We start from the raw sequence: 20135 nt of genomic DNA on the forward strand, positions 1-20135 counted from the left end.
TCCGCCTAAACCCCTCCCCCTCTCTCCATACAGACAGACAGACACTCGGTCGGCAGCTCAGCCGCCCTTTGCCCTTTATCCATTCCAAAACTCCTTCATCTGCTCCCGGGCCCCCGCCTGCCGGCTTCTCCTCTCCTTCTCCTCTCTTACTTCGACCCCTTTCCAGGCCATCAGAACTGCACGTTGATTAGAACACATCGCACATCGAGCTAGCTATTCGAGCCTGCCGACCCTCAAGATCAACTGAGTGGCCGAAGGCTGGAGGTGTACATACATACTTGCAAAAATCCTTCCGATGGTGGAAGGTATTGCGCCCCTAGTTGATGGACGGTGGTGACCTGGGATAAAGTATGCGAACCGACCCGGCAGATTCCGTTGGATGCTGGTGGTGGGTGCGGAACCTGAGCGATCCACTGAGAAGTTGACTAGGGTGACTGGATGAGGTTGCCCCGAAATACCGGGGAAGGCAGGGTTTCGCAGGGTAGCTGCCACGGGCGAAGATATAACCCCCTTTTCACACATCATACTTGCAAACAAGCACACATAGATAGACATTCACGCCAAAAGAGTGCACGAATGATTCCTGTTTTTTTCTTCGTCTATGTCTGTATGTCCGTGGGTATCTCCACGAAACACACTCACACGCAATGTAAAAGGGCTTCAATCCTACATACATACGTACAAGCGCATGTTCACTCCTAAGGTCTAGGAAACGTATGTGTACAGGCGGGGATGTGCTAATGGTGGTGAAGTAGTGGTGGTGAAGTGGTGGTGAAGTGCAGGTGGCGCTCAAGGTGCCCTCCGTCCCTCCTCCTCTTCCTGCTCGCCCCCACAAGCCCTTGCCTCCTTCACAACCCCCCGGACCCGTGCACTGCTACTGCTGCTACTGCTGCTGCTGCTGCTGGTCGTGGCGGTAACTATACTTTGGCGCACAGCGGCAGCCTTCAGAACACGTGGTAACATTTCTTCCCGCATTCTTCCCCGTCTAGCTACCTCTTATCTCTCTGCAAGTGTACGTACCTAGACATTGCCGGGAGATGTTTTGACTCCCAATCCCCCCTCCCGGCTGATCACCACTCCGCCTTGCTAAACACGTTTCCACACACACACACACACACACACACACACACACATAGGCGCACACACACACACACACATAGGCGCACACACAGGCGCACACATTTATACATACGAACTTACATAAGACGCTCCATTTTCTCCCGCTCACATACATACATACATACAGATAGGCACAAGTTTAAGCACATTAACATGCACACACAGGCGCAGGTGCATGTATCCCTGATGGCGCCTCCCGGGCATTGTGGCAGATGGACAAATGTGCTCTTTTCCAGGGCAACTAAAGGTACATACATACATACGTACATACATACGCAGCGGATCTGGCGCCGCATCCTAAGGTCATAATAATTCGTAGTACGGCTTTAGTCTCGGACCTTCCAGGGGCGTGTTCATGTCCTTCTGCATAGACACGGGTAGGGAGTGCGGCGGCTCCTGATACGGTGTCCTGATATGGCGTCAATGCGGTCGTACATTCACACGCACCAATGCCGGTACCAGCGCGCGACCGGCAGGCCCCTTGGGCCACCACCGCCGCCCCCGTCATCATCAATGTGACGCCTTCCGGCCGCCCACCACCCTCATCGCCGACTTGCCGTCCGCCACGGCCGCCACCGCTGCTGCTGCCGACCCCGTGGACGCCCCTCCGGGTACCGTTGCCGTCACCTTGGCGCCACTGGCGCGGCTGGCGGCGGCGCCCGTAGGACGCAGAGGGCTGGCGGCGACCGAAGCTGCCGCCCCCATGCTCGGCATCTTGCCGAACCCGACCGCGGTGGCGGTACCGCTGCCGCTGCCGCCGCTGTTGCCCACCGCCTCGCTGCCGCCGCCGCCAAACGTGCCCAGCATTCCCGTGGAGGCACGCGTGCGCGCGACTGGCTTTTGTAGGTCCTGCTCCACGGCGGCGTCATCACTCAGGTCGCCACTGTTGACGGTCGCCAGCCCGCCGCCACCGCCGCCGCCGCCACAACCAGTACCGTTCGAGGTGGCGCTGAACATGCCGCCTCCGTCACCGGTGAATGATGAGAAGCGGCGGCTGTATCCGCCACCGCCGGCGCCCGACCCCGCACCGCCGACTGCCACCGGGTGCGGTACACCTGGCGGCGGCTCCGTCGTCGACGGGCTGAAGAGCAAATCCACGAAACCTCCGGAGAGAACGCTCCAGGGCCGCGGCGGATCGGAAGGATCTGACAGCTGTACGGCGGCGGCAGCGGCGGTGTACACGGTCGGGGTGCCGGTGGCCGCAGCGCCGTCGGAGGTATCAGCAGCCGAGCGACTGACAGGAGTGCCTAACGTGGACAGCAGCATCGGCGGCGGCAGTTTAGCTGGCGATGCTTCTAACCTGGGCTGTAGTCCGGAAGTCTGTGGGCCGTTGCCACTGCCATTGCCAGAGCAGCGAGGTGTGTGGTGTTGGTGATGTTGATGTTGGTGGTGTTGGTGATGTTGGTGATGTTGGTGAGGCGAGCGCGACGGCAGTAACGGCATCTGGCGCGGGCTGGCGGCTTGTGATGCCGCACCGGTGCTGGTGTACGGCCGCAGCGCCTGTGCCAAGAAAGAGTCAGCAGTTCCCGCAACATCCAGATCGCTCCCGGGGAGGCCTTGCAGCGACGGGTTGTCGGGCTTCGCTGCCTTGGACGACAGGCTGCCTCCGCCGCCACCTCCGTCGATATCGCTTGTGAGCGCGGCAATGGAGTCATGCGCGCCATCGGCGCCGCCTTCCAGACCTGGGTGAGCGACCCGCGGGTCTGGAAACACACGCCTACCGCTACGGCTTTGGCTTAGGAACCTAGGTCCGGCGGAGCTGCGTTGCGGTTGCGGTGTGGTAGCAGCGGCGGAGGCAGCGGAGGCGCCTCCGCTGCCTCCCCCGCCGGCGACGGAAGCGGGAGACGCTGTGGACGGCGGTGAAGCGACGGGAACAGTCGTACCGGCGGCGTCCAGCAGGATCACTGGCGGTGGCAGCAACAGAGATAATGCCGCTGTTGTGTGTTGCGATTGCGCTACAGGCTCCGAGGCCACGGTGGACGCGGCGGCCGTGTTGGCAGCACCTACGGCGCCGTCAGGTGCTCCTGCTGCCGGGTTGGACCCCGCCAGGGCTCCCGCAGGTACCGCCGCTACCGCCGCCGCCGCCGCCACTACTGACACAAATGCCGAAGCGGGCGCATGTTCTCTTTGCGTCCTCGTCTGTCCAAGAGGACCGTTGCAGTCGAGCCGAGTGCTGCAGACCGCGGATGTCTGCAGATGTCTGCGGGTATTGTCAGTGGTGGCCGTGGCGGCGGCGGCGGCGGCGGTTGCCGCCAGGTCTGGTGTTGAGCATCCAGTGCTGTCGCCCGCCGGCGTATCCGTACCGCCGCCACCATCTTCCGTACGGCGGCGGCAACTGCTTCGGGAAGGGCGGTCCGTCAATGTCTTTTGCGCCGTTTCAATGCGCAGCGATTGGTACCTCCCTTCCAGACGCGGACGCAACAGTCGCCCTTCCGCTGCTGCGGCGGCCGCCGCCGCCACCGGCGGCGGCATACCCGCTGCCGAGCCAACGTTGACATCACTTCCGGAAGCAAGGCCTATGCTTCCGGCGCTAGCCATACCGCTGCTGCCGATGCGCAACCCCGCCGCCGCCCACTCCAACGACGGCTGTACACCCACCCCGCCGCTGCCGCAGCCGGCCGCAGCGCCGCTAGCGCTGATCCGTACGTTGGGCTGCGGCGGCGGCGGCGACTTGGATTCGCTGCTGCTTCTGTGGCGGCCCCGCGCCCCACTCGCTCTTGATGGGCCGAGATCATATCGGGCCTTACGTCCCTGACCCTGAAACGTGTTCAGCACTTGAGATGACAACGGTAACGGCCTGCGGTCGTTATGTGCAGCAACCGTAATCTATTGTGAGCAACGGTCATAGCATTTCCGGCATGACGTCACAACGACCCATATCATATCAATACAACTAAAAACCTTCTGCGTTTTTCCACAACACAGGTTCGAGAATCCTCTGAAAGCCAAATAAGCCCAGGGCTGCGCAATACTGTGCACAGTACAGTGGCGGGGGCCGCTGCAGTAGCGGCAACCCCTGGGACGCAGCGGGGACGCCAACAAGATCATCATCCTGATGTGGCGGCGAAAGAAGGGAGGCTGAGAGGAAAAACTGAAATCAGTCAACTCACGCGTCTAGCCTGCGCACCACAAAAGGCACGCAGCGGCCCAGCGCCAGCACCAGGGCGGGCAGACGGGTGACGGAATCTGGCACCATGTCCTTGGGCCGACTGTGGCCGGGAGCGGGCTTGAAGAGCGGGTTCCGGAGCAGGGCGGCGCAAAGGGCCCGAGCGAAGTGGTTGCAGTTGCGGCTCAGTACTGGCGGGTCGAGACCGGGTGGGGCGGGGTGAGACGGGGGGAGAGGGGAGACCACATGTATCGGCGGAGGGGAGGGGAGAGGGTACGGGGGGAGAGGGACGCGGTGTCGCCTCAGATGCAGGGTGATACCACACTCTCTCATGCCGTCATGCGCACCAGTCACTCCCCTCTCATGCATACACATATACATATATACATACATACATACATACATACATACATACATACATACATACATACATACATACATACATACATACATACATACATACATACATACATACATACACACACACATGCATACACACATACACACACAACACGTCGCTATACCGTTTTCCCGAACCTGCCCTTCCCCCGACATACGCTGGCGGGGAAACAGGCTCCTAGGTCTCCAGGGCAGCAGACCGTCGTACTCACGAGCACGATGCGATGCTGCCGTCCGATGCGGTACAACCCGGCGCGCATACATGCCCTAAAACACGTCCCCCTCGTTTCCCTCCAGTGCCGTACTCACACTGGTATGTGGAGCCAATCCAAGACTCCTAAGAGGCGGAGGGGGGAGGGAGTGTGAGCCGTGTGGTGGTGAAAGGGGGGAAAGAGGGGGGGGGGAGGTGGGGGGTTGTTGCACTGCCAGCGAGAAGGCCAGGGGGGCCCCGGGGGTGAGGAGAAGGTACTGGAAATCATTTTGAGGTCGCACAACCCATACATACATACATACATACATACATACATACATACATACATACATACATACATACATACATACATACATACATACAGATGGGCCCTGCGGTCATTGAGATGAGCATATGCGGGTATCGGCGATTGGGTGCTGTGGGTGGCAAGTGGACAGGGGCGACCGTGGGGTGACAAGAGCTGAACTGGCGGGGCAACAGAAGACCTGACCTGTCGCACAGAAAAACCTTTTGGGATTACTCGCTGCGGTGCGGTGCGGTGCGGTGCGGGGAGAGATGGCAGAAATGGCAGGAGAGGGGCACGGGATGTAGATCGGCTGTGCGTGTGGAGGGAAGGAGAGAGTGTGAGATGCCGGGGGCTGCCACGGCGACGCGAAACGGCAGCACGTACCAACCAGAGGGCCACTAACCCAACTCCCCCCCCCCCCCTTGCATCCCCATTTTTCCCCCCTCCCCTTCCACACTCCGGCAGCACCCCAGCCGCCCCCATGCCGCCCACCACAGCCACCAAATCGTCCCCGGCCCCGGCGCACCACCTTCCCACGCCACACCAATACCCCGCCCCGCAGGTCCTCACATCGAACCGCAGCTCCCGCAACAATAACTCCAAATGTGACAGGGGTGCCATCCACCAGCCAACCACAACGCGAGACCGAAGCGTCGGCATCCACTCCAAATTGGCGGCCGCACTGCCGTCATCATCTGCAGCACACGCACGCACGCACATACATACATACGTACGCCGTACATGCGTTAACAACAAATGTCTAAAACAGTGCTGTAAAATGCATGCACACATACAGATAGACATGTAATATCACGCCTGCCGTAGGTACCCGCTCCCCGGGTTGTCGAAGGGGCTGTGGACGTGATGATCGCCCAGGGCAGGGCAGGACAGGGCAGGGCTAGGAAATAGGGAAGGGAAATGGGGAGGCCAGGGCAGGGCAGGGGTTGAAAGGGGGCCGATTACTCAACCCCCAACCAACCCCAACCCCTGGGCCCTCCGCAGCAAAACCTTCTAAGCCGGGGGGCTAACGGTCCAGAATGGTAGAGAAGGATGCACGGGGCACGGGGACGGGGCCCCCCTCAGCACTCACCCTGCCCGGAGCGCACCGCCGCTTCCGCCTCCCCGCGGAGTTCAAACAGCGGCTTCTTGAGCGCCGTGATACCCAAGTCGTCGTTGGTGTGGCCGCCAAAGGCATATTCAGTGCTCCCTACCTGGATTCCCGAGTGGAAAGCTCCGCCAAGTCGCAGGAAGGACAGGCAGCCTGGTCAACCATAACGAACCGATGTATGCAATTGAGATAGGGTCTGGTCAAATTCATGCTAAGAGGATAATAGTAACGAGTTGCGTTTAGTAAGATTGCTTTTCCTAAAATGGATTACAAAGTCGCACGTGAAAGCAACGTGACAATAGCACATCCCGAGAGCGACACGATGGCGCCGCGCACATTTTAAGTTCATTGCTCACCATTCAAGCGAGGAGGTAGGAGATCGTAAACATTTAGGACGACTTTATAGCCTCGCACCAGCGTGTGGCTATGGCACCAAACAATGTCGGGAGGACCCCATGGGTCGAGGTAACGTCCAAGTAGCAGCTGTTTTGCAAGCACAGCTCCTGTAGTACGGAACGTGCGGACGCGCTTGTAGCGAAATATCTTTTGCGGGGCCGCGAACGTTTGTGCGTCGTGCTCCACATGCCAAACTGCCAAACGGGAGCTATGATACTTACGATCTCGGTCGGCCTTCTTCTCGCTAGTTTGCCTTGGAACTATGTGCGCCGGTATGGACATTCAGGAATAGGGAAATACCGTGTGGCTGCCGAGTGCAGACGGCTCTGCATTACGCCCTGTATTTCAATGCCATTGTCCATACATTGGTGGCATATTGGTAAGATAGGATGTAGGCACCCCGGCATGGAGGAGTAACTGCCTGCTCTGCAAGTCGAGTTCTTCAAGTCTTCGTCCTCTTCGCAAGTTAGCCATGTATTACAGCGCCTCAAAGAGACATTGTTTCGCCTCTATAAATCGAGTTGAGAATTGAATTCTATAATTCACAATTCGGAGTTCAGTGAGCACACCGAAGAAGCATAGCTACGCATAAAGGTCAACATGGCATCTAAATTTTTTGCTGTGTAACGTTTGAAAAAACAAGTCCTTACCTCTTGGAGAAAACCGTACTGTTCTTCTACCAACGGTCGCTTCCGTCTATCTGCGCCGAGACAACAAATCGAGCACCCCTTTGACCATAATGAAGCTTGACCAAATCTGCAGCACATCATTATTAGATGTTCTTTCATTTATGTGTGAAAATATTTGAATGAAAGCTTTCAGGGTAGTGAGATCGGCCATTGCTGCCGTTGGCTTGATTCAGCCCTTGCCCGCCGGCCGATAGCTTCACCGCCGTAACAACCGAATCCCCTCTTGATTGCAAATGACTTTCAAGCAGCAGGAAGTTTTTCACAAGATGTCGTTGTCTGAGCTACAGGCTGAGCCGTTGACTACCTTAGCCCATCTAAACTCGTGCAGTCGACTGCTGCGTACTCCGATGACTAGGTCGCTTACTCACGTTACATACACGGCTCACGTTTGCTATATGAACGCACCGGTTGGCGTTGACATACCCAATTTCAGCTACGTATTCACAACGCGGGAGTCCTTGCACGGCCATAGTGATGCTGGCTCGCAGGGTAACCCGACGAAGCACCGTATTATCCTTAATAAAACATCCGCCAGCATGTCAACCCCATGTGAAACACCCTACCCGTCAGAGCAAGCCCAACCCTCGCGTCCAAGCCTCCCGTCTACAGTCTACGTGCCAGATCAGGCGCATCCGTTGCCAGTACTTCCAGAAACGTCTGCCAGTGACTTTCGTCGCCCTGGAGGCCGCAAAGAAAACCGCTTAGCCAGCAAAGAGAGGAAGTAAATTAGCCAGTCCTCGAACCCCAACGACAGCAAACCGTCACAGTTAGTTGCAGTACTGCTCCAGCCCGTGTACTTTCATGTCCACTACACACACACACACACATCTTAAGGGCCCCCCAGCGTACGTGTCCCTGATCTACGTCGTCAAACTTGCTTCCACCCAAATGACCTAAAAACGACAGCACGCAGAAACAGAAGCACCAAGTCGCACCGGCAACACGGTAAACACCAAACGTCGTGTAACTAAATCGTGCCCTGCTACAGGCACACCTCAGATCGCAAGAGCTACTCTACTTATTGCTAAATAGGATAAAAAGCGCTAGTGCCTTTATGATGCTGAGACTCCCATCCCCTACTTTGGCGCGAAAGCGCACCGGAAGGGCGAGGGAAGGACGAACCACGAACGAGTGAAGCTGCTGCCAAGGAAAGAATGTACAAGAAGCAGAAGAACAGAAGGGACAACGCACCCCCCGGAAACCCGCTCATGTATTGTAACCGTGCGGGCCGGTTGGAAAGGGACCAGGGACGGCCGCGCTTTGAAATACACGCGGAGTTCCGTCCTCTTCTCCGAGACACCTTCCCCCCTTCTTCCCCAGGTAGCGGCAAGGATTTCCGCGGCAAGGATATCCGACGCTGCAGCCCAACAGCGGGCTCCCCCACATCCAGTGCCCACAAGGACGGACAGATCGATCCTTCCGAGCCGCCTGGGGCCGCTTCCCTGATATCCCCAAAACTCGCTCAGACGCGGCCGGGAATTACAACCGGAAGCCATCAGGCTGCATTCATAGGCCTGCAACCAGCCCCTCACCCCCGCTGCTCCACCAAGCCGCACACAAGCCCCACGCGGTGCAGTGGCATGCCTTTAGAGGCCGACGTCTAAACACACACACACACATGGGTGGTACCTAGGACACCAGAAAAGTTACGAGAAACGACGAAATTGTTCATTTGCATTCCCACTTCCTGGGCCCTTCTCTCCGCCGTAATGGTCGGTCCATCAGGGGTGGGGGCGGGCGGGACATGTTCCAGCGAGACAAACACACAATACCTTTCATCATATAAGGAATTCTTATAGCCATATTCTTTAGCCGCCAGAAAGGCCACACAAACAAAAACATAATACATCTAGAGCCGCCGTGTCGCGCTCGGCAGCCTCTCCTAGCCTACCCCACTGCCACCGTCCCTCCTCCTCCACATCGCCCTTATCGCCCTACTTCCTAGCCCTAAACTCTAAACCTTCTTGAGCTGTACGGCATCATCGCGAGGTACGACATACCTTCTGGGATAAATGCGCGCACTGCAGCGCTGAATGAAACTCGCCTCTGTAACCCGACAGCACCGCCCCCTGGGATGCGGTTGCAGACGGTTTGGGCTGTGCGCAAGAAAACCAGATCAAGCATATATCTCATCACCTTAATTGCTCCTAGTGTGTGCACCGATCGACGACCCTCCGGAGGTACTCGCGCCACAATCAGTGTAGCCCAAATGACATGTTGTCCAAGGCTATGGCCAACGCGCGCCGCATGTCCTCAAGGCTTGCGTAAACGGGCAAATTGAGCTGCAGGAAACATGTCCTAGCCTGAGGGAGCAGCGGCAGCGCCACACTGGCCGACGGCGCCGGCGCATCATCCCCGGCGGCGGCGGCGACCTCCTGCCCACCTCCGCCACCGCCAGTAGTGCCATCCCCACTACCGTCCGCCTCCGCGACATTCGACGTGGGCGGCAGCGCCGCTGCAACGTTCCCAATGCCGGCATCGACTCCCTGATCCTCCGCCCCTGCAGTTCCCACCTGCCCCTGCCCCTCCTCCGCAGCCCATGGCTGCGGGGCCGCACTCCCGCCAAGTTCATGCTGCAGCTCCTGTCCGCCACCCGGCGCATGGGCCTCCCGCTGCTCCTGCTCCCGCTGCTCCTGCTGGTAAGCTGCATGCACCTGGTTGTGTGGCAGGTCCTGCTGGCCGCCGGGACCCACAGAAAAGTCCAAACCAGGCCCCAAATCTGCATCTCCTCCGCTGCCAGCAGGATCACCAGCTGCTGCTGCTGCTGTTGCTGCTCCATGCTCAACGGAAGTGCCGTTCGCAGCAGCAGCAACAACAGCGGCGGCGGCGGCGGCGTCTTGCGTTGATGTCGATGCCGCGAGCCCAACGGCGCCATCTGTGTCCATTGGCATAGACTCCCTTTGCGGTAGTGCCCCGTCAGGGGGCCCCGGTGCGGCAGCAGCAGCAGCAGCTGGCCCCGCGGCCGTCGCATCCGACGAGGCCGCTGCAAAAGCGCCCTCATCGACCCGACCTGATTCGTGTGCAAGCCCCGGCCCGCCGGGTTCATTCACCGCTTCTGCATAGGCAGCAGCAGTAGCCCCAGCAGTAGCCGGGGAAGGTGATGACTCCAAGCTCCAATTGCTACCCTCCCCTAGTCCGCCCTCCGCTGCAGCGGTGCATCCCGTCGCAGCCTGCATGCCAACACCTCCTTCACTGCCAATACCGGCGGGACTACCGGAGCCCGAGCCGGAACTGGGTGCTGAGTTGCCGCCGTCGCTGCCGCCGCCATGGGACATCCAGGCATCTGCACCCGCCTCCTCCGGAGCACCAACCCCATTCAATCCCGGCTCTGCCGCGGATTTAATCCTGGACCCGCCGCCGGCAACATCGTTATCGGCCTCACGAGCAGCAGCGGCAGCCTCCGCGTGATTGCCAGCCTCTCCGCCTGACCCAGCAGTGTCAGCCCGCAGCGGAGAACTGCCCATAGCCTCTGTTGCTGCTGCTGCTGCTGCTGCTGCTGCGGCGGCGGCGGCGGCTGGCTCCCACGCAGCCTCACCTGTCTGTGCCAGACCGTCCTGGCTGACAACACCTGCCGCGGCCTCGCTCGCACCGGCCCCGCCAGAAGACGGCTCACCAGTACCCTCCCTTTCCCCGCCGGGGCTCCCTTCGCCGGTATTGCCGCCACCAGAGCCTCCGTCCGACCCGCTCTCCGGCGCAGGAGCAGCAGACATATCTTGTAATGACAGCGCTAGCGCCATCTCCAGCTGCCGCTGAAACTCTTCATCATCATCATCATCCTCTTCTCCATAGTCCATCGCGTCTTCAACCCCGCCCAGGTCATCTCCCTCTTCGCCGAACGAGATATCCGGTTCTTCGCCAGCTTCGCCGCCGTCATCATCGCCATGCTCGGGCTCGCTTGCGGACGGTGCATGCGTGGAACCAGCGCCCCCGGCCACTGCCACTGCTTGTGCTGCGGCTGCTGCGGTGCCCATGGCCCCTTCAGCGTCCGACTGATTTGCCTCTGCGGCCGGCACGGCATCCCCAGCAACAGGGCTTAGGACGCCCAAGCTGCCAACAGGTGGGGCAGCCGCTCGCACCGCCAACCCAGTGGTCCCCTCCTGCCGCTGTCGATGCTGGACCCCGCGGGGCTCAGCATCCTCCCCGCCCTCCTCCATACCGTCGCTGTGCTCCTGCTCCTCCACCTCCAGGCTATCCCCATCGAGCCGGTGCGAATGCGGCCCCTCGCCATCGGTGGACGGCCCGCGCCAATTCGTCGTCTGCGCAACATCCGCGCTTATCCCCGCCGGTGCTGCTGCAGGCGGCCTGTCGGCGCCGCCACCCGGTTCGCCGGCAGCCTGTCGCGCGCCTGATGGGCCAAGTTTCATAATTTGTAGCCGCTGATTGAGGGCCTTGAAGCCGCCTGAAGGCAGGTGCGTCATGGCGGTCCAAAACTGCCCAGCAGGAGGACGGACGGACGGAAGGGCGCCACGCGAGGGCAGCGGGCGCGGTGAGCGGTGGTTATGTTGCGTGATAGCGATCACAGGAATAGATGTGAACAGTGGGAGATGTGAACAGTGCGGTTTAGTTGGCTGGATAATGTATACAAACGGCCCCAGCGGCTCCGTTAACGCGATGGAAATGACAATGCATGCAGCAGACACGACCTCAGCAGGCGTCGTGTCCAAAACCCGTTTTTGCTCCCCAAGCTTGCAGGAAGAACTGTGGCAGCCATGCATGCAACCCTCGAGTACAACGCCCCGCATGTCGTACCTGCAGCAGGCGCTGCCTGTCTTCCGGCCCGTACTCCGAAACCAGCTTCCAGAACATGTCCAAACTTTTTTGCTCCTGGAGTAGGTAAATTCAACAGCGCCACAAAGGAAGAGGCTAAACACCGAAAGCCTTGTCGGTATACTGTTCTCAGGCGATTACTACATCAGTGGTCAGTCCTTTATGAAAGATTCGTAATCACAACAGTTTCCCGTTAGTCCTCTGCATTCCCCCATTCCATAATGGAATCCATGTTACTGGACTGCAAGCAACCAATTGCCCGACCTCTTCATCACTTGAGAAAGGTAACCCATTCCTTCCTCCGCTCTTCGTATCCCCCCCCCCACGGCTTCCTCCGCTCCTTCCCATATTCCCGCGTCCCTTCCGGGCCCTCACCTCCGGGCCCTCAAAGCCCGCTTCGTCCGTGTGCTGGGCCCAGTCCTCCGGATCCAACGTGCTCTCGCCCGCTGTTATGCGGTTCAAATCCTCCAGCAGCAGCGGCGACAAAAAGGCGCGACGCAGTCGCGCATCGTCGGGCAGGTGGTGCGCTGTGTCCTGCATGCCGGCCAGGAAGGCGGCGCACTGCCAAGGGGGAGGAGGGCAGGTTCGTCGAGCAGTGCACCGGCATAACGTTGCACATGCGCGGGGGTTGCCGTACTGGGGTTTTGCCAGGGGTACGGGGCCGGGGAAGGGCAACTAAGCAACCAAACTCAGGCGGGGACTGGGAGGTGAGGTCACAACGGAGCTCACACGTAGTGGTACGGAAACACGCGCGCCAAAAAGGAAAAACGACACAGGGCACTACCAAGCAGAGTCCACGACCTGTGGGAGGTAACCTTCGCGGCACCGGAGGCAACAACGAAACATACACGCATGCGTGCATGAGTAAATGAATGAGTAAATGAATGAGTAAATGGATGAGTAAATGAATGAGTAAATGAATGAGTAAATGAATGAGTAAATGAATGAGTGAATGAATGAATGCAGAAATCACCAGCCGCCAGACCCGTCGCAACAACACTCTTGAGCGCCCACCCCACCACCCCTACCTCCAGAAAACTTCCCGACCAGTCTGAAATGCACCTCCGAAAAATCCCCCACCTACAGCCCCCCCCACAGGCTCCCTAAAAGCACATGATTCCCCTTTTCCCCCCTTTAATCCGCCATTCCATACACAACCCTATCTCTGTCTCCCCCACCTGTTCCTCCACCTGGTTGACCACCAGGTGGTGGGCCAGCAGCTGCACGTACTCGGACTTGTTGGCGTCAGTAACCAGAAGTCCCGCTCCCCCGGGCACCAGCTCCTGCTCCTGAGAGTCTCCACCACTCTCATCGCCAGTAGACACATGCCACACGTGAAAGAGCTCCAACGCAGCAGCCCCCGGGCTGGACAAGATGTTCTGGCACGTGGTGAAGACCTGCACGTTTGCGCTCACGCGCATCACCCAAGCATCCATGCTCTCAAGGTGTTTTAACCAAGCATCCATGCTCTCAAGGTGTTTTAACCAAGCATCCATGCTCTCAAGGTGTTTTAACCAAGCATCCATGCTCTCAAGGTGTTTTAACCAAGCATCCATGCTCTCAAGGTGTTTTAACCAAGCATCCATGCTCTCAAGGTGTTTTAACCAAGCATCCATGCTCTCAAGGTGTTTTAACCAAGCATCCATGCTCTCAAGGTGTTTTAACCAAGCATCCATGCTCTCAAGGTGTTTTAACCAAGCATCCATGCTCTCAAGGTGTTTTAACCAAGCATCCATGCTTACGCATAAAAGCAACAGTCGACAAGTATGCGTAGGAAAACGGCTACTTGTACCAAATACGATGTGCTTGTTTTATTTTGTTGCCTCCTGCTGTGTGGAAAGCAAAAGGGAGAAAGCACAATGGGAAGCCGCCCCGGCATGCGCTTAGACTGCAGCAGGCGGCTTGCTTTCCTAGCTGGATATACCCACATGTCAAGGGCAGACCTCGCCTTCCATGCCTTCAGCACGTTTGCGCTGGGCCCTATGTTGGTGCCTAACCACGATGCATGCAACCATGTTGGCCGTGTTGGCGGCCGTGCACTCCCACCTGCGGGTCAATCTGCTGCAGGTCCTGAAGCGTGGCTCGGCGGCCCGTCAGGTAGTTGAACAGGCCGGTAGACAGCACCACACCCAAGGGGACGTTGGCGCGCAGGGCCAGACCTGCAAGAGGAACCGGCGGAGGAAGGTGGACTGGTCATGTGCCTGCTCAAGGAAAGTAGGCACAGCTGCCGATTCCCACAGTACCAACGGGCGGAGTCCATAGCTAGTTGTTGGCGAAGGAGGTCTACTAGTGAAAACCGACGGGGTAATGGAATCGACACAAAGCTCAGACAGCCCTTCTCTTTATTGTTATTAAGTCCCAGGCACGAAGGGAAATCGCAAGGCAGTTGGGCAAAACACCTCTGCACGAAAACGTCCAAACAACTAAAAACCCATCTGGACATCTGCCAAGCACATCACGAACAACTTGTTGTGGGGAAAGACATAGAAACACAACGCCATTACCCCGGGGGGGGGGGGAGTCTCACCCACCGACGACAGGCACCGTCACACTTACGCCCGACAAGACAAACACAAACAGAAACGCCAACAAAACCGGCGATCCTCTGAAACCCATCCATCCATCCATCCATCCATCAATTCAACGTCGTAAGCCTAAAACTCCGGCGCACTCACCCACGATGCGGCCCGCAAAGCGCATGTAGCCCAAGTGGTCTTCCTGCATCCGGCTGTGCGGAGACGGGTGCACCACGCGGCGGTCCGCAGCGCCCCGTACAAAGAGCCCCCGTTCCGGAGAAAATATGTCCGCCGCGATCTGCGACAGCCACTCACGCACCACACCCATACCCTCCGCCTCCTGCTCATCCTCAAACCTGAACGTGTGCCAAAGGAAAAGAGTGAAAAATGGCGCACAACCGCACGAGCATTACGGGAAAGCCACCGGAGGAACAAAGACAGAGCAGGTGGATAAGGGAAGACAAAGGCAAAAACATGTCCAAGGATGTGGGGATTGTAAACAAATTCGTATACAAACACAGCAATGGCTGGATTCGAGCGCGGATTGACTTGTTGGCAGCCAACAGCATATAACAGCGATGTGCACGCTGTGCGACCCTGGTGTGCTGCATCTTAATTAAAAACCTTCTCATGAACCCATCGTGCCATCCCACGGGGTCCCAAGAAAACCCCGGAGGGCAAGACTGGCACCATTGCCTGAGGTCGAGTTCGCCCGATCCGCTCCCCTACCCCTGAACATGTTCTCAAGGCCGGCCTCGTCAGGGCCCAGTTGCCCATTTCCATGCCAAACGCGTGTTCACTCTTACCTGACGTTGACGCCGTACGGAAGAGCCTCCGCGTCCATCACCTGTTTGACCGGGGTAGGGAAGGCAACGCACGGTTTCCAGCACCGTAATTAAAACACGTCCATCAACAACTCGGTTTGAACGCTGCTTTCATAGCAGTCATTCGGAAAAGGTAGAACGGGATGGACGCGGGCACAAAGAACTAGCCCGACGTGGTCATGCATGCATGTTAAAAATAACGCTAATTTAAAAAACTTATGCATGCAAGAGCGCTTCCCTGTACGCAGGACGTGCCATCAAAGGTCAAAGGCAGTAGGGTAGGAGCACCAGCACCATGACAGCCAATAAATCATCCCCCGTGTGAACGTCACGGAGCACGCCCAGTTGGGGTCCCCCCGGTCACCCGGGCGCTAGGGGGCCCTAGTGGTGGAGCGCAGAGGCAGAGCAGAAGCTACACTGATACAGACATCCTGACAGACATACAGCTGTAGGACTTCCGGAAAACATCCGGTGCAGGAAACGCCATGGGCGTACACCACTGGCTGGGGCGTTGGGCCTGCCTACTTTTCGTTCGACCTCACAAAGCATCACATCGCGTCACGCCACGCCACTTCCATCCCACCTGATAATAGGAGCTCTCAGTGATGCTGCTCCGGTACGCAAGCACCTGCGGCGCCCGGCGCTCGTTCAGCAGAGCACCTGGGGCCACACGGGGGGCCCGGAACACATAAGACACAACACACACACATACACACGCAAGCACAAGCACGATTAAGACTGATTCCAGCTTTTCGGCATGGCCTCGACGCACGCGCATGCACACATGCATGGACCTAACGCGTATCATTGCATAATTCAGCCGCGCTTCCACATTCTACATTTTCACGTCAGCGTTTATCCTTCAACGCACTTGCAAGCCAACACAAGGTGTGAGCCAGGTGTGAGCGATCGGTGTAACGGCTTTGCGCAATTGCGGTAGCACTTAGAGTGTTACTTTAGATGGCCCGTAAATACAAGCTATGCTGCAAGCAGCGATACGCGCTTGCTGGAGACTCTGACCATCCATGTCAAGTTGCCAATTGCGCGGGCACCAGGACGCGGACCTCGAGCCGTCAACAAGCCCAATCGCGCGTGGCGAGACAAAGGCTGCCTTTTCCCCCATGCAAAGCCCATGCACACACGCAAAAGATTATGCGCGCGCACACACAAGGAGCACCTTGTCACCACACGCTAAGCGCAATGCGGCGCATATTCCAGCAACGCCCCTTCTGCACCCCACACAATACTTCCGCATTTAAAGTGACCCATTCCATGTTTTCCAAATTCCATAAACCAGCCCCAATTCTTGACCACAAACACTCGCCTTCAGGTATGACGATATGCACTACTTCACTAACACCATGGAATGTGCTGGAACCGCTGCCGCCCTCTGCTCACCCGTTTCCAGAGGGGTCAGCACCGCCGCCATGTAGCCCTGGCGCAAGCTCTGCGGGATCACCGCGTCAATCGCCAGGTCCCGAGTTAACGCGCCGGCAGCAATAACCGTCGTCACATACACCTTTCCTGCCCCCAGCAGCTCCTTGATGGCCTGGCTCGTGAGCAGCGTCGTGATGCTGGGTCGGATGCTATCCGCGCATCCCAGGGCCGTCGCCACACACGCAAGCCCGTCCAGGTGGGCCATGAGCTCGTTGATCAAAAGCGCCGTCGGCATGTACGCCACTGCATTCGAAAACTTTCCCACCGCCTCGCCGCGTAGCAACACCGCCATCCGGGCGACGCAATGAGCGCGCGTTACGGCCTCGCACAGGGCCGCCGCCACGGCCTGCAGAAGCCGGACTAGAAAGACCCGTGGATCGTCGTCCGCCGTCGCCGCTGGGTCGTTGCCGTTTGCGGCAGCGGAAGGTGACCCCGCGGCGGCTTCTTCCGTAGCGCCGTCAGCGGTGCCGCCGGCCGTATTGCAGCTTGCGCCATTGCGACGCGCCGGGGGCGTCTCAAGCGCGCTGGCGGCAGCAGCGCTATCTGCATCTGAACCGCCGGATCGCGAGCCAGCAGCCGCCGTGGCGATATCATCAACCCCGTCTTCTGCCGTCGCGGCGGCCCCCGCGTCCATCATCTCCACATCACCAATAGCGCCTGCGGACGTTGTCGCTGGAGCAGCCCCTGCCGGCACTGCATTGCTGGGTGCCGAGTCGCCCACGGAAGCCTCGGTTGACTTGCGCGTCCCGCCGTTGACAAGATTCATATCCGGGCTATCTTCTCCAGGTGAAGCGGTAGCGGCAGCAGGCGCAACAAGGGCAGCAGGATTCACCTTCTTGGTGGGAGCTGCAGTGGCTGCAGCGCCGCCGACAGCTGCGGGACAAAGACTGGGTCGAAGCGCTTCACTGTACGCTGTCAAGAGCGCGCCGGTGGCAAGCCAAGCCTTCGGCAGCGCGGGTGGTGCGGGGGATGTAACGGTGGGTTCACCCCGCAGAATCTGCAGAACGTGCTCCAGACCAGCTTGGGTCACCTGCGCAATATTACCATAACGGCGCCGATCACGGTAAGGGGAACGTAACAATCTTCATGCCACGAAAAGGAAATCATTAAGTGGTAAGCTGTGACATGCAAACCAAGCAGTAGAGCACGAAAGGCGCATGCGACATACAGCACCGTCTGTAATGCCCATTACACCTAATCGAAGGCAGTAGACTTTTGCGCGTACGACCTACCGCGCCGCGCTACACGACACCTGCCAAGCCTGTCAAGAAATCAGATCCTCTCACCTACCCTCATCTCCGTACAGATCTGGGTCAGCAAGATCCGCGCCAGCGCAGCCTTGCACGGGTCCGGGACCACGCGCATCACATCCCTGGCGTGCGCGACGACATGCTTATTACCGAGTAGCTTGAGCAGCGTCCCCTCCGTCACCAGAGCAGGCCTGCCAGTGCCGCTGCCGCCTGGCGGCGGCTTCACCGCCGCGGGTCCTCCTGGCGTGCTGGTGTCTGAAGGGCTCTCCCCAGCCGCTCCTACCGTCGCGGTGGCGGGTGTGGGCGACTCAGCAACCGAATGGCTTTCCGGGCCTGCGGCCTGCGGCGTGGCTGAACCTGCCTCGCCCGGTGCCATCTCCGCGGCCGCGGCAGGTGCCGGGGGCGGCTCCACATTATTGCCCGTGGCAGCGTCCATGGGCGCTGGGCTGGTGCGAGTATTGGTTGCAGGAGGACTTTGAGCACAGGCAGCAGTGGAGACCAGCGCTTGCAGCATGACAGTGCAGACGTAGCCCACAGATGCCCAGGTCGTGTAAAAAGCACTTCCACCGGTGCCCAAGATGCCGTGGCTAGGCAGGCGCTTCTCAGCCAGCGCGAGCTCGTGGCGCAGCTTGCGCATAGACTCCTCCAGGTCGGCCAGATCCTGGACGCTGCTGGCTGTTGCGCGATTGGAAGCGTTCGCTTTCAGCACCGGGAGCGCCTGCGTCGGCAGCGGAGAAGATGAACATGCGGTAGGCCACGGAGCCGAGACAGTCGCGTAGGTACGTGGGTGGGCAGACTGTCAATCAGTAACCGGAGTATTTCAAGCCTAGCTGGGTAGCACGAGCGAGGTCGGGCCAACTTCGTTTAAAGCGGGCGGAGAGCACCACAGGAAGGTGGTCTGCAATACCGGAAAATGTCCTGATGGGAACTGACCGAACGTGAACTGACCCTGTACATAGCTCGCACGAGTCCGCTCTCAGATAGCTCCTCCAAGAATGACGGATCTGCCCAGCCCGCGGAAGACATTACGCGGAGCAGTTTGCCGGGCCAATCCTGGGGCGGGGCACCGGTGCTTTCGGACCCCGCCTGGGAGGCCAGCTCAAATAGCGCTGCATGCTTGCGTCCGATACGAGCCATCTTGTTGATTCTCTCAGCGTCCTTGTCACGGTCGGCAGCTTCGGCCTCGCGAATCGACATATCTGGAATGCACAATTCCGCAACCATTGCCCCAAGCTATGAACATCGTGCCAAAAGTAGCCGTTGCTACTAGCAGCTATACTGTCTTACCGCGTATCCATATCCAGGAAAGGGCACCGGGGATCAGGCTCGATTCCAGCCCAGTAAAGGCAGGGGCGATAACCGCTGATTTTTACTATTCCATCTGTAGTGCTCCTGGCCGTGACTAGCTGTCTTGATGCAACAGACGGCAGCAACCCTTTCCGATGTTGGCCCTCGCACTCTAATGAATGCTTAAACCGAAGATACCTATGTTGCACAATTTCTTAATACCTCCAAAGTTGTAGGCGAAATTATATTGACTTCCTGAGAACTTTTTCTCTGCTTGCCACGCCCTGTACGGCGTTGTGGTTGGTCAGCAGAAGCTGCTGTTCTTGATTGTTACTTAATCTCCAATGTATATGTTGTGAATCGTAGATTTATAACAGTATAATACTCCAATAAAAACCCCAATATCAGTTATGTGCACGTGGTTACCTGGTCTAACGATCATGCCCCAATTCCAATTTCGGTGCCCCAGTCTTCATCGCAAATGGCCCAGAAATGGTGACCAGCTCATAGCAAAAACATGTGCGTAGGATCCCCATGTTGCACGAGTCTCTGGGCTATTGATTGCAACGTACATCCCAACCGAAAAGCGCACCTCCCACTAGAACCAGTTGCCTTGGTACACGGTCAGATACGGAGCGCAAAGTCAGGAAGGAGAATTGGATGATTATCTTCCAGACGTGTTCATACATATGGAGGGCGATATTGGAGGACTCTGCTGTATGTCTGCTCCTCCATCCTGA

At 58.3% G+C, this 20135-nt stretch overlaps 2 protein-coding genes across 2 annotated transcripts in view; both read right to left on the reverse strand.

Moving 5' to 3' along the window:
* Positions 1-6907, reverse strand: part of VOLCADRAFT_98902 (uncharacterized protein) — a gene marked incomplete at both ends in the record, with an annotated part of 10269 nt that extends 3362 nt beyond the window's left edge. Inside the window, 10 exons of the mRNA XM_002957762.1 lie at positions 1458-1482; positions 1657-2966; positions 3003-3916; positions 4230-4416; positions 4934-4961; positions 5326-5358; positions 5692-5816; positions 6212-6332; positions 6644-6732; positions 6847-6907. Coding sequence (XP_002957808.1) covers positions 1458-1482; positions 1657-2966; positions 3003-3916; positions 4230-4416; positions 4934-4961; positions 5326-5358; positions 5692-5816; positions 6212-6332; positions 6644-6732; positions 6847-6907 — 2893 coding nt within the window. The remainder of the gene's footprint in view (positions 1-1457; positions 1483-1656; positions 2967-3002; positions 3917-4229; positions 4417-4933; positions 4962-5325; positions 5359-5691; positions 5817-6211; positions 6333-6643; positions 6733-6846) is intronic.
* Positions 6908-9509: 2602 nt separating this feature from the next.
* VOLCADRAFT_98903 (uncharacterized protein) lies at positions 9510-19305 on the reverse strand (the record flags this gene model as incomplete). The annotated part of the gene is made up of 12 exons (XM_002957763.1): positions 9510-10738; positions 10850-11744; positions 12064-12138; positions 12457-12615; positions 13260-13478; positions 14128-14240; positions 14757-14953; positions 15404-15444; positions 16005-16081; positions 16820-17801; positions 18149-18826; positions 19057-19305. 12 exons carry the CDS (start codon positions 19303-19305, stop codon positions 9510-9512), a joined length of 4914 nt encoding a protein of 1637 aa, XP_002957809.1.
* Between the last annotated feature and the right edge of the window lie 830 nt (positions 19306-20135).

This window comes from Volvox carteri, assembly GCF_000143455.1.
Source record: "Volvox carteri f. nagariensis unplaced genomic scaffold VOLCAscaffold_79, whole genome shotgun sequence".
Classification (NCBI taxonomy): domain Eukaryota; kingdom Viridiplantae; phylum Chlorophyta; class Chlorophyceae; order Chlamydomonadales; family Volvocaceae; genus Volvox; species Volvox carteri.